This window comes from Myotis daubentonii, chromosome 1 (assembly GCF_963259705.1).
Source record: "Myotis daubentonii chromosome 1, mMyoDau2.1, whole genome shotgun sequence".
NCBI lineage: Eukaryota > Metazoa > Chordata > Mammalia > Chiroptera > Vespertilionidae > Myotis > Myotis daubentonii.
In genome coordinates this window covers 43,267,172-43,282,332 of record NC_081840.1, presented here as the reverse complement: position 1 = coordinate 43,282,332, position 15,161 = coordinate 43,267,172, and the positions used below count along the sequence as shown (strand labels likewise).

The window sequence follows — 15,161 nt, the reverse complement described above, 5'->3', positions numbered from 1 at the left end:
GCTTAGCATAATATTCTCCAGGTCCCTCCATGCTGTCTCAAAGGGTAAGAGATCCTCCTTTTTTTACTGCTTCTTAGTATTCCATGGTCTACTGGTAAATGTGCCACAGCTTTTTGATCCACTCATCTCCTGATGGGCACTTGGGCTGTTTCCAGATCTTAGCTATTGTTAATTGTGCTGCTATGAATATAGGGTGCATACATTCTTTCTAATTGGTATTTCAGGTCTCTTAGGATATATTCCCAGAAGTGAGATTACTGAGTCAAATGGCAGTTCCATATTTAATTTTTTGAGGAAACTCCATACTGTTTTCCATAATGACTACACCAGTCTGTATTCCCACCAACAGGGTACTAGGGTTCCTTTTTCTCCACATCCTCGCCAGCACTTGTCATTTGTTGATTTGTTTATGGTAGCCAATCTGATAGGTGTGAGGTGATACCTCATTGTCATTTTAATTTGCATCTCTCTGATGATCAGTGACTTTGAGCATTTTTTCATATGTCTCTTAGCCATCTGTATGCCTACTTTGGAGAATTGTCTATTTAGGTCCTTTGCCCGTTTTTTAATTGGATTTTTGTCTTCCTTTTGTTAAGTTGTATGAGTTCCTTATATGTTTTGGATATTAACCCTTTATCAGATGTATCATTGCCAAATATGTTCTCCTATACAGTGGGCTCCCTTTTCATTTTGTTGATAGTTTCTTTTGCTGTGCAGAAGCTTTTTATTTTGATGTAGTCCCATTTGTTTATCTCCTTAGTTTCCTTTGCCCTAGGAGATGTATCCGTAAACATATTACTGCGAGAGATGTCTGAGATTTTGCTGCCTATGGTTTCTTCTAGGATTTTTATGGTTTCACATCTTACATTGAAGTCTTTTGAGTTTATTCATTTTTAGTTTATTCTTGTGTGTGGTGTAACTTGTTGGTCTATTTTCATTTTTTTGCATGTATCTGTCCACTATTTGCAACAGCATTTATTGAAGAGACTGTCTTGATTCCGTTGTATGCTCTTGCCTCCTTAGTCAAATATTAATTGAGCGTAATGGCTTGGGTAGATTTCTGGGGTCTCTGTTCTGTTCCATTTATCTATATGCCTATTCTTGGGCCAGTACCAGGCTGTTTTGATTATAGTGGCTTTGTAGTATAACTTGATATCTGGTATTGTGATCCCTCCAACTTTGTTCTTCTTTCTCAAGATTGCTAGCAGACTGATACAAAGTTGATAATTTTGTATGGCCCTCGAATGATGTTACAAATATCCAAATGGCCCTTGACAGAAAAATGGTTCCCCACCCCTACCTTAGACATTATCATGGGGACTTTGCATTTTTCATTGAGTTGGGAAGCCCTTGGAGATTTTAGGGAGAGAAGCAAGCATGATCTGATTTAAGTTTTAAAATGATGACTAGCTACTGTACTCAGCACAGATAATCGCAGAGCAAATGCAAAAATGGGGAGACAAGTTAGTAGCCTTGTTGAGCCATGGGTGCATATTGTCTACCTAGAATGCCTCCTCAACATTAAATTGGTTTTATAGTTCTACTTACTGGGCTTTAGAAATTATTTTCATTCAGCTGGTACTTACTCAAATACAGTTTAAATTTGCTACAATAGCAATAGAAATAATCTTCTAAATATAATGAAGTACACAGCTTTTGTAGCTTGGTTGAATACCAATGGGAAATAATAATATTTTACAATTATAGAGTGTTTGGGAGTTTAAAATGCAGTGTTTATTCATTATCTCATCTAATCCTCACAGTTTTTTAAGATTGACACATGGTTGTTTCCTTACAGAGGTGGACACTGAAACATTACATGCCAAGTTTATTGCAGGGCCCCCAAAAAACTAAAACCCAGGTCTTTTCTCCTCATCTGAATCCATTGGTTTTGATTAAAGGAGTCTGTTATGTTCAAATGATGTCTCAAGATGTTGGTGGGAAAGGGGACACTTAATATAGCAAATTTAGTATATTGTTTGAAGACCATCAACTAGTGAGCAAGATACTATGCTTGGAAGAGATACATACAAAGATGTATAAAACATATTCCTACCCTGTGAACTTAATACTTGGGTGGTGATACTTATAACAGTAAATATGGTAAATAACTACTACTAAAAAAAAATGTCATATGCTCAGTTTCAAACAAATGATACAGCCAGTAAATAGTAAATTCTTTAGCAGTTCAAAGGAGGCAGTGATTCTGATGGCCTGAGTATTTAGGGCAACAGGGAGGAGGGTACCTGAGCTAAAGAATGGGCAGGATTCAGTCAGACAATATTGAAGAAGGGTTTCTAAACCTGGCGGGGGGGGGGGGGGGTCGTGGTGGTGAGGGAGAACACATAGAATGAACAAAGGCTTAGTGATAAAGGGTTTTGTTTGTTTTAGGGTGTGTTTTTTTGAGACAATGATTAACAGTTTAGTCAGAATACAAAGGTTGGTTTGAGGATAAAAGGGCGACTACTACTTTTATACATAAAGTACTCCTGATAACTAGGCTGAATGTACACAAGTTATACATGTAAGTTAAACAAGATGTTGGAGAGCTGAAAAATCCAGTAAAGTTCTTATTTACACTTTGCCTTTTACAATATAATCTAGCAACTTTGTGGTTTTATTCTTTCTCTCTGTGTTAATCCACTAAAGTCAAATATGTGTCCGATTAAAGCTAAAAATGTTAATTTTACCATACCATACTTCATGATTTCCAGGAGCTTAAAATATCTGTTTATTAACTGTCTCCATCTGATGTGGTGGCTTGAGAAGTGGTTTAAGGGTGTTGATATATAAAAGAGCAGATTGTCGAAAAGAAAAATATTCAGAGTTGAGGGTCTACTAGTATAATGAAAATTAGATTTGGAAAAAAAGACCAGGCTATGTAGAGTCTAACATTTCTTTCAGTTCAGCAAATGTTGCATGCCTGCTGTGGCTATCTGTGACTTATATGTGCTGTACTAAATACTGGAGTACGTTTGAAAGCACAGCCCTATTCTTAAGGAGTTCACATTTGGTGGGGTGGACTCAGAGAATATTTCATTTTCTCCTCAAGGAGAGAACTGAGGTAGTGAAAGTGCTTTATTTAATATAATACTAGTAGCTCTGCACACGAATCCATGCACCAGTAGCTCACTGCCGCCCTCCTGTAGCTCTCTGCTCGCTGCCCCGCCCTCCTGTAGCTTGCTGCCCTGCCCCCTCCTGTAGCTCTCCACTGTCTGCTTGTAGCTCGCTGCCCCACCCTCCTGCTGATCCATGATCCGGTCATTACGCGGTCGGTCATTACACCTCACAGTGTAACAGATAATTAGCATATTCCTCTCATTATATAGGACTAGAGGCTCGGTGCACAAAATTCATGCACAGGTAGGGTCCCTAGGCCTGGCCGGTGATCAGGGCCAATTGGGGCCTTCCTTCCCTGGCTGCCAGCCAAGGCCTTCCTTTGTTCCATGCTGCCCCCTGATGGTCATCGCACGTCACAGCAAGCAGTCGAACTCCCGGTCGAACTCCCAAGGGGTCAATTTGCATATTAGCCTTTTATTACATAGGATGTTGGTGGTGTAAGATTTATATTGAAATTGGGGAAACTGAAGGCAGAGAGAGTTGATAAAACTGTCTTCAGACTCACCCTCCCTCCAAAGGAAGTATCCACTGTGTGTTATTTGAAGGGCGTGCTCCAGAAACATGTTCTATAGCTGCCCTCTGATCACTGAAACAGAATCATCAACATGAAGTCATACTATGTGTTCATGGCTTCCATTTCTTTATTTTCTCCTCCATTCAACAAATACTTATTAAGCATTTACTGAATGCCTGGCACCCTTCTAGGGACTGGGAATATAGTGGTCAGTAACAGAGATAAAGTCCCTGCCTTCATGGAGTTTACATTGTTGCGTCAGTCAGGCAACACTAAATAGCTAATGCATGAGAGAGTACCTAGCATGTTGCCTGTCACATAGTAGGTAGGGCTCAATAATTGTTAATTACAGAGTTTGAACTTGAAGTTTGAATTAAATATCTACTCTTGGCAGGACACTTTGTTGGGGTACCCTTTTGCAGGATAAAGGGGAGGAGATGAACTCATTTACAGATTTTTTAAAAATTGTTACATTAAAAATGATGAGTCCTGTGTTCAGTTTTGGGGTGATTAAGATTATATACTATATTAAATATAATAAGTTGCCTATTCCCGACCACTTTTGCCATCGAAGATGAATGTTGAAACAGGTGCTGTTCTGTACTGTCAAAAGCAGTGTGCTCTTGTCCTGCCTGGGTGATTTTTGTGGGTTCTCTGAATTCCTGAAAAGGCTCATTGTTGTCACTGACAATGTTTCACAGAAACCCTTTATGTCATTATTTAGCAACTGACTGCCTTGGCAAAAGCTATGTCAGTTCTTTTGTTAACTATAACAGCAGTCAAAAATGATGTAAGGGACGAGAAGGCCCACTGAAACAAAGGCTGGTAAGTGCATGCAGGCACACACATCTTTTAGATCAATTTCTGAGTATCATCTGAAGTAGTATTTATCATCTCAAACCAGGAAAAAGCAGTGTGGCATTTATTTTTTCATTGTTTTGTTCAGCTATGACCTGTTACCAGCAACATATGAATACTTTTTTTCCTGTTGGCTTCCCTTTTGCCTTACTATTTTTTAAATGGGAGTAATAGTTTCATACTGAGAGCAAAACAAGCCCTTTTGTGCAAATTGTTTGCAAGATTACATTTTCTTTTCTACCTACTTTTCCTAAAAGGCAGGGGATAGGATGACGGGTGTATTTACTGTTGTTGAAAGCCAACGTTTTTTGACTTTCACTTGAAATAAACCCTTGCTTCTATAGAAACCAGAAATAGCTGGAAGTGGAGGTGTTAGGACCTTACATTTAGTTGCCTCCAGATAAAATGCTTTGCATTAAATCTGTGATTGGAAGTCCAAGTTGAACAGATGATGTCGTTTCTGCAATATAGTAGGGTGTGCGTGTGCGCTTCTTTTTAGAGCAAGCACTGTAGATAAGGAATTAGTTACATGGACTTTTCTCCTCCCTTTTTAGATGTGAAGCCCTCCAATATGCTAGTAAACACCAGAGGACAGGTCAAGCTCTGTGACTTTGGAGTTAGCACTCAGGTAGGTCTCTTTTCCCTCCCCATCTGCTCTCCTCTCTGCAGCATCCCCTTTTTATTTCCAATCTCCTCTCTGGATTGAAAAGTCACCCAGCCGCCAGACAAACAGAGCTCTGCATCTTCTCCTTGGCTGGGAGTGTGGTATTCATTTTTAATCTCCGGGCGAGTTTCCTTCATCAGAATATGATTGTTCATTGTTTAATGACAGTAAAAACTGCTGATATTGTAATTACTACTTACGAATAGCAAACTTCATTGATATGCAGTGTTGATATGAAGCGTTTTGGCCAGACAAAAGGGAGGGCAGAGTGGGAGCTGTGCCTGGGGAGCCCAACTGGCCCACAATAAAAATTAATATTGGGAGCAACAATGGTGGAGGGCCATTACAATGTGCAGCACAAATTTTAATTAATTTCCATTTTGGGCCTCCCCTGAGAACCCCGGTGATAGTGACCCATGAGCGTGCTGTGATGTTGATTTGAATTGCAGCCACCTTTACTCCCAGCCAAACACGAAGACCAAAGCGAAGGTCATCGTTGTATTATGAGTTGTCAAAGTCTGTTATCCCTCCAGCGTATTTAGTGTTCGTTTCATTCTAGTAATGCATGGGGTTTCTTCATTCACATCTTGAGCCATTTGAGTGTGTTCAAATTCTACTTCAAATTGACTTTTTATATCAGATGGTTTTGGGGTACTAAAGCGATAAGCATCCTGCTTAAGTGAATTGTTTAAGGTTATCTGCCATAAACTGTAATGCTGTGCTTGTTTAAATGGAAATCACATTCAAAAGAAAAGAGAGATTTAACCATTTTTAATGCCTTTGTAGATTTGTTCCCTTTTACGTAATTTTTAGTTGATTTATAGAAATGATGATTGTAGGTTAAATGAGGAATAATTGCCCATTTTATTTCCACATTATCTTTATATTGTTCTAACAGACTGTTTTGTCTCATAGCTGGTGAATTCTATAGCCAAGACGTATGTTGGAACAAATGCTTATATGGCAGTAAGTAAACTTATGCAAAAATAACATTTAAAACCAACATCTTTATCTTTATGTACTTGGTAATGTATAATTCTTGAATTAATTCCACAGCTTTAGCCTAACATATCATAAGTTAGTTACAAAGTTAATTCAGTCATGATTTGATTTTTAAACCTTTCTAAAAGACATTAGGATTTATACAGGAGCTACCAACTTAGCTGATTTTGTTGACTTAACTGGTTGGCTCCAATGTGGAATAGCTGAGTTTTGAAGTTTAACCCAACAGAAAAATTGCACCTTATAGCATATTGGATACTTTGCCACATTGCTTATTTAATTAACCCTCAAATGTACCAAATTGCCAGTCAGTAAGATTGGTTGTTGTTGTTTTCCAGGAATACAAACATGCTTTGTCACCAGATCAAAATTAAATTATTGATGTGACCAACTCTTACTTATGGATCTCTGAATGTAATGGTTTAGCAGGCAATTCTCTTTAGAACTTGTACATCTATATTCTGTTTATTTGTTGGGCTCATGCCTATTATAAGATAATTTAGTTCCACTGAAATAAATTACCAAGAATAAAAAGTAGAAATATAGAACTGTTTCAAAGACTGATGCGGACTTGGCTTTGACCTTTTTCTTTTTCCTACCTTTCAAGAAGAATAGTCCATAAAAATGCTTTGTGCATTGGTTTTCACCATCACTTCAAGAGTTGGGTGAAAGGAGACAAGCAGGAAGTTTAGTATCATTTTTGGAGCAAAGTTTTGTTTTAACATCTTAATTACGTTTTTTTTTGTTGAGGGTTTTATATTTATTCAGATAGTCCATTCCATTTCCAGTAGTCTTTATTTATATATCATAAAGTTAAACGATGTTAACATGGATAGAACCCTAGATTTTATTCTCAGTAATCTTTGTTCATATATTATCTTGACCAGAACATCTTAATATGGATGGAACCCTGGACCTTATTCTAAGAACAGTACTGAGCACTTTTTTAATTGAGATACCAGAGCAGTTCATTTTGGTTTTGTATTGTTTTTATGTTTTTAAAGAAAATTCATTACTTTTCATTTTTCTAGGCAATGTAAAAAAGATATATATTTACCTCTGAAGTCATCATACCTGTTTTTATAAAACTTAAAAACCCACCAGGCTCTACCAAGGTAGCTGAGATTGGTGAACCGCCTTTATAATTAACAAAATCTTGCCAAATGCCACAATTTCAGTCTTGAAAGAATATGAAACATTGTGATTATATAAAAAAAAACAACACTAGGAATGAAACAACTTCTCAACTACCCATCATGTTCTTAGTAGTTTTAAATTGCTCTACTAATTAAATTGCATTATGTTTGAATGTACAAATCCAGATCACAATTGTCTTTCCCAGGTGTACATTAAAGAAATTACTTTTTTCCTTTTTGTTTATGGATGAATGTGATGCGTCCATCTGTTAATTGAAGTGTGAGGATTAAAATTATGAAACATTAGCTCAGATTGCCAGAGCTAAAATTGCTTTGCTTCTTGGGTGAGTGAATTCTAGTCATCAACTTTTTAGTTCAAGCTGTAAAAAGCTTAAGGTACCTAGGAAGCGAAGAGTGATAGTCTGATAGTGAACTTTGCTCAATTCAGCAGGCTCTGGTTGGCCACGTCCTTTCCTAACTGGTGTGAGGTCAGAGGTTGAAAGTGGGAGAGATAGAAATAACCTTTATTATTCTGTTCTGGGTATTTTTCCCTGCCTTCTCTCTGCTAACAGTCTCATGAGGGAGAAGGGCTGGGCTTGTTTTTTAAACTACAGTAGGTTCTCATTTTAGCTGGGTAGTCCATAAATATGCTTTTGTGTATTGGTTTCCACACAATATTCCAAAATACTGTAACTTTGAGTTCTACATGAGGATTTCTTCCAGGTGTCAGTGAACGGCATACAGTTCTCAGGCCAAATTCAGCTTACTGCCTATTTCTGTAAAGAAGGTTTTAACATTACACAGTACTATACAAATGTACATACACAAATGAATACATGTGAAACTAGTGAAATCTGAATAAATTGTAAACTGCACCAGTGTCGATTTCCTGGTCGTGATATCGTATTAGTATAGTACTACCACTGGGGGGAACTGGGTGAAGGGTGTACAAAACCTCACTATATTATATTATATTTATTATATCTATTATATATATTTGACTTCTTGTGAATCAATAAGTATTTCAAAATAAAAAATCAAATTTTTTAAAAAAAGTTTTATTGAAACATGGTCATGCCCACTTGTTTGCATATTGTCTGTGGCAACTGTGGCACTACAGTGGCAGAGTGGAATAGTTGTGACAGTTGCTGCAGAGACCATATGGCCCATAGAGTGACAAATATTTAGTATCTGGCCCTTTACAGAAAAAAATTTGCCAACCTCTGATCTATGCCAGTAAAAGCTGTTTCTGAAACTGAGTAACTTCAATTAATCACCAGTATTTATTAAGTATCTTCTGCTGTTAAGTACAGTGGAACTACTCCGTAATCCATATAAGATATGGGCTAAATAGGAACATGATATTATATATGGCCACATTATGTGTGACATAAGAAAGAATTAAGTTGTACCAAACATACATTCAGAGAATAAGAAGGCATACAATGTGATGGTTCAAGCAGTATGGGGAAAAGGCACTTATAAGAAAGAGATCACTGTGGAAAGATGAGCAAGGACTCAGAAATAGAAGGTTATGTGACATGGGTGGAGTGATGTGGTAGAGTAGCGGACAATAATAAATTGTGGGAATATATAATTAGAGGTCATCTGATATAATGCCCTCATTTGATGTCCATTGCCCTCACTTTATGTTCATACATACTTCTATACAGTGATAATAACAATAATAACAGCTAACAATTAACACTGTGTGCCAGTTACTCATAAACTCTTACAAATATTAACTCTTTAAATCCTCACAACAACCCTATGAGGTAGGTAATATTCTCATTTTATAGACAGACAAACCAAGGGATATAGAAATTAAGTGATTTACCCAACTTCATACAACTATTAAATAGAGTCAGAATTCAAACCTATGTATCAGACTCCAGAGACTAAACACTTTATTGCTCTACCTCTCACTATATTCCTAAATTATTTCTGTGTTGCTCCCAATCTAGATTATGAACTTCACAGGGGCAAGATTTATTCTGCTCATTCTCTGTATACATAGTGCTAAATGAATGAATTCATAAAAACTTTATTTCAAATATGACTTGTTCACTAATTATAAGCAGACCATTTTTTTCATATTAAGTATCTTACTTTCATTATAGGATATAGAAGATCCCCAAATTACTTAGAGACATTTAGCTAAGCTGCTTAAATATTGAAAAGAAAAGAAATCATGTGTCCTGCATGTGTCAATAATCTTACTTCATTCTCCTATAACCTGAAGTGTAAGGTACAAGAAAATAATAATAAGGAAAAAGACAGGGAGGCTCTTCTAAGATCCTAAGGCATTTTAAAAACACAGACACACACAGTGGAGTTTCCTTATAAAGTTAGATATGGAGCTGCCATTTGACCCAGTGATCTCACTTCTAGGAATATATCCTAAGAGACCTGGAACACCGATCAGAAAGAATGTATGCACCCCTATGTTCATAGCAGCACAATTTACAATAGCTAAGATCTGGAAACAGCCCAAGTGCCTATCAGGAGATGAATGGATAAAAAAGCTGTGGCACATTTATACTATGGAATACTAAGCAGCAATAAAATAGAAGAATCTCTTGCCCTTTGAGACAGCATGGAGGGACCTGGAGAGTATCATGCTAAGTGAAATAAGTCAGTCCGAGAAAGACAAGTATCATATGATCTTTCTCATATGTGGAATCTAATGAATAAAATAAACTGAAGAACGGAGTGGATCCAGAGATATGGAAGCATGGAACCAAATGCTGAATCTTGGAAGGAAGGTGGGGGAGAGGGGAGAAGTAATCAACCAAGGACCTTGTATGCATATATGCATGGTTCATGGCCACAGACAATGGGACGGTTAGGGCCTGGGAGCAGACAGGGGCCAGCTGCAGGGGGTCAATGGAGGAAAAGAGAGGACATATGTAATACTTTCAACAATAAAGAATTAATTTTTAAAAAAACTTCAAAAACACACACACAAATTATGGGCACAGTGGATTATGTAAGAGACTTGAAAAGTTATCTGGTGAGACTGAGAACCGGAAAGTGAAGTGGTGTGTTATTTTAGAGGCAGATGGTTAGGTTCTACAGACGTTTTAATCCAAAATAGGAAAGATTTTCAACTACATTTTGAAAGGGTTTCATTCAGAAGGATTACAAAAGGGATCCAGAAGGCTTTGGTGGCTTGTATTAAATTAAGTCATTTCTCATAAATTCTAATTACTAAAAATGTTACTCTATTTTAAAGATAGACGTTCCTAAAACTTTAACCCACTGTTCAATCACTGTGATTTGCTTATTGTAATTTTTAAATCATATGTAAAAGTTTGATATTATTTTTATGAATAACTAAAGGTTTTTTTTTTGGGGGGGGGGAGGGCAATCTTACCCAAATACTTCTTCCTTGGAATCAGAAAGTCAATCTAAATGACTTTTTTAATCTCCTGAACATTGTTTTCTACCCAAGCTATTCCTATCCTTAGAAATTATCTTTACCCGAATAAAACCTATACACATTACATTATCCAACTGGATTGGCCATGCTCAGGCAGTGATGGTGATGTCAGTGGTGATTATTGGGAGGCTAACATTGACCGAGCATTCCCACGGGGCATGAACTGAATCAAGCCCATCACATGACTCATTTAATCTTCACACAACCCCATGGAGTATACATGTTATTATGACTGTCATTTTGCAGATGAGGAAACCAAAGGTGAAGTCACTTTAACCAGCCCAGGGTATGAGTTGGCAAATGGTGAGAGTCGGGATTTAATGAGGATACCAGGTCCTGGTTTCTGGTCTGAGCAGGTTTGGTTATTTGGTCTAACTCTTCTGCTGAAAATGCTAATCAAAATGAAATTTTAAAATCATCTCAAATATACTGAAGAGCTAAAATGATGATGGGGAACTCCAAAGGCAATTTTCAGATGGAATCCCGAAAGAGTTGGAAAAGCAGAATGTCAGAGCACCAGTGCTACTGTTCCTGAGGCCATTTTCCTATCCCACAGCTGTACCCTAGGCCCAGGGTCTAGAGCAGTGATTCTCAGCCTTCCTAATGCCGCGACCCTTTAATACAGTTCCTCATGTTATGGTGACCCCCAACCATAAAATTATTTTTGTTGCTACTTCATAACTGTAATTTTGCTACTGTTATGAATCATAATGTAAATATCTGATATGCAGGATGTATTTTCATTGTTACAAATTGAACATAATTAAAGCATAGTGATTAATCACAAAAACAATATGTAATTATATATGTGTTTTCCGATGGTCTTTGGCGACCCCTGTGAAAGGGTCGTTCAACCCCCAAAGGGGTCACGACCCACGGGTTGAGAACCGCTGGTCTAGGGCCGTGGTCGGCAAACCGTGGCTCATGAGCCACATGCGGCTCTTCGGCCCCTTGAGTGTGGCTCTTCCACAAAATACCACATGCGGGCATGCACGTACAGTGTGATTGAAACTTTGTGCTCCATGTGCAGAAGTCAGTATTTTGTGGAAGAGTCACACTCAAGGGGCCAAAGAGCCGCATGTGGCTCTCAAGCCACAGTTTTCCGAGCCGCAGTTTGCCGACCACTGGTCTAGGGTAATACTTTCAACAATAAAGATAATTTTTTTAAAAAGTGACATAGTAGATTTGTTTGAAAGTCCCAAACAAAACTACTAGATTAAAATTTTAAACTCACTATTTAGTAATACATTGGACATAGCAGAAGAGAGAATTAGTGAACTGAAAGATAGATTGAGTTAGAGCAGTCTGACTTTAGAACAATAAAGATAAATTTTTTTTAAAGTCACAGAAGTTTAAAAAAATTGTTTTAAAGAAAAAAGTTACAGAAATTTTTTAAAAAGAAAAAGAAAGAACCCTTGTTTAAACAGTGTGCACTACCACTGACACAGGGATCTTGTTGACTTAAAAAAAATCCCCATAGTTTTATACATATTTTGATTACAGACTAATGTAAAGTATTTGTGCATACTTTCTTAATTTTCTGAGTAGCCTAACAGAACAGAAATTCCTGTATCAAAAGAGATAAGGGGTGCATTTGGCAAGTAAACCCCTAGGTTATTGTGTTGCAAAGACAATTCTGGAATGAGTTAAGTAAATATGGGTCATGGGTAAATGCCAAGTCACAGAAGGTAGCTGGACGACGTGGGGTATGCATGCCAGCTTGGAGCCACTGCCCTTTAAGATCCTCTAGAAACTGCTTTTTATCTCATCACCATTCCTTACTGTTATTAGTAAGAACAGACCAGGGTTTTTTCACTCCTGTACTTAAACTTCAGTACAGAGGCACTTCCAATGAGAGTTGTGTTTTCCTGTACTTAGCTTTCCACAGTGGTGACAGCTGTCATGTCAGAAAGTAACCCAGCTTTGGCTTTTTAACAGCAAAGTGTCCATCACTGATCTTCTCTCAGTAGTGTGCTACCTGGCGGTTAGGTTTGTTTTGCTTTAAAGCGGGGAGGACAGACAGAGCAGGCCACCTTGGCTACAAGTGTGAGAACAGCTTTGAATTTTCCAGCCTCAGGCCATCAGGTCCTGGTTTCATAATCCAGAATGTGTTGAGTTTATCTTGTACTGTGTCAGTTTCAGGGGCCTCGGCATGTTGCCCAGTCCCTACCCACTGTATGAATTCTCTGGGATAGGCCCGAAGAGCTGATTATGCTGAGCATTCACTCCTAAGTGCTGCATCACAACAGTCATCTTGTTTTGTTAGCTTGTTGTAAGAATAATGTCTTCAATGAGAGGTTGTCAGAATCTTGTCCTTAGGAGTTCTCTTATTTTCCACCTGATATTTGTGACCATTATCACTTTTTCTTTATTTTTTCTAATCCCTGCCCAAGGATATATTTTTATTGATTTGAGAGAAAGAGAGAGAGAAACATCAATGTAAGAGACAAACATTGATTGGTTGCCTCCCACAGCACCCTGACCAGGGATTGAACCCGCAACATGGGTGTGCCCTGACTGAGAATCAAATCCACGACCTTTTGGTGTATGGGACAGACAAAGCTCCAACCAACTGAGCCACACCAGCCAAGACCTATATTTTATTTTTTAATTTTTCTGTGCTTTATTTTCAGCTGTTTGCATTTGTTTGGTAGTTCAGTGGGTAAATATATGAATATATTTAATATTATTGTTCTGCCAAAACATTTTGTATGTGGGTTCCACTCTTATTTGTTTTGTCTATACTCTATATGACAGATTAATTACAGACTATTGTATAGTGACAGCTGTCAGCTAGTGGAATGAAGGAAGGAAAGGAAGAAGAGACAGGGAGGAAGACAACATTTGGTTATTCTTTAACAATTCTAGAGGATTTTAGGACTTTTATGTTTTGCTGTGAGTTTTTGATGGACATGAATGGCAATATGTGGGGAAGTGACATTAGTAGAACCCATCAGGGGGCATGATAATTATTTCATGCTTAAGACCAAATGTGCAGTAAGCATGTATTGCATGCCTTCAGTCAGCACACATGGATTGCACACCCAGGTATGTGCCAGGCATTACAGTAGGTATGAGATGAATAATACAATCTCTTTGCCTCTTAAGAAAAACAGACTAGCAAATGGATGGTTATAACACAGTGCAACAAATTAATATTAAAGTTATGAACAACTTTTTAATGATGTACAGAGGCAGGAATTTGTAATTCTCCCTGAAGGGTAGAGGAAGTGTTTGCCAAAAACAGTGGCCCTTGAATTGGGCCCATATGAGAAACATTCAGTAAGCAAAGAAGAGGAAGGTAGGTCATTGCTTCTGCAGGGAACATGAAAATATTTAGTGACTGAGCTGAGTGTATCAAAGAATCACCCAGAGAAATTATTTTTTAAAATGAAGATCCCCAGAGCCACCCCAGAGATTCAGATTCAAGAGGTTCATTTGTAATAAGCACCTCAGGCAGTTCTATGATGGCTAGTCTGAAGACTGCATTTTGAGAAATGGCTGACTAGTTCCAGACTAGTGTGTGGCTCTTGTGACTCCTGGTTCAGGGGGCAGTTTGACACACTGAAAAGAACATCACTGGGTGTGAATCCTAGCTGTGTCCTGAATAATACACTTAATGCTAATCCATAGCTCTAGACTTTGGTAAGTCACTCAATATTACTAAGCCTGTTTTTACATCTGCAAAATAAAGGCAATATATTTAACTTTGCAAGACTGTTATGCAGTATAGAGTATGCAAAGTATCTAGCTCAGTGTCTGGCTCATACTAGATGGTCACTAAATGATAGCTATTACTATCCTTATATAGTGGCTGCAAACTAAACCACTCTGTGCCCCACTTTCTCAGTTGTTAAAAAGAGATGATAACAGTACCAATATAATATGGATACTTACATATCTGATATAAGACACGCATGAAAAGCACTTAAAACAATGTCTGTCACATAGAAATTATTTAATAAATGCACAGTGGGATTGTTGATATTGATGATGATGATTATGAAGAAGAAGATGATGAAGATGGTGGTATTACTCCTGTAACTAGCTGGCCAGTTCCATATGAATACATCCTAGTACCTATTGAAATAGCAAGACTTGGATAATGGGCTCATTCATGTGTGAACAAGAAACTTGAGAAATGCTGGTGTGGGAGATTAGAACATGAAAGAAAAAGTATTAGGGCAATGGAATGACCATGTCTATTAGCAGCTGGGATAAATGGTCACATGATACTTGGCCCTTGGGAAGAATTATTCTTGGTAGGAAGGGGGTTTTACAAATTAAAGAAATAAATAAAGGAAGGGAAATAAGACAATCCATCTTGTACCTCAGGGCAGGGCTTTGTGTAATTTTATGGAAAGTGGTCCCGGGAGAAAGCAGTAAGTGCCTTGAGGTAGCCTGGTAGGTGGGAGTGGGAAGGCA

At 37.8% G+C, this 15,161-nt stretch overlaps 1 protein-coding gene across 8 annotated transcripts in view; it reads left to right on the top strand.

The window, feature by feature from the left end:
* The window catches only part of MAP2K5 (mitogen-activated protein kinase kinase 5), a 276,193-nt gene that overhangs the window by 146,260 nt on the left and 114,772 nt on the right, over window positions 1–15,161 (top strand). For all 8 annotated transcript variants that reach the window (XM_059697326.1, XM_059697354.1, XM_059697306.1 and 5 more), the window contains exons 14-15: window positions 5,047–5,120; window positions 6,072–6,122. In XM_059697326.1, the coding sequence (XP_059553309.1) occupies window positions 5,047–5,120; window positions 6,072–6,122 (125 nt within the window). The remainder of the gene's footprint in view (window positions 1–5,046; window positions 5,121–6,071; window positions 6,123–15,161) is intronic.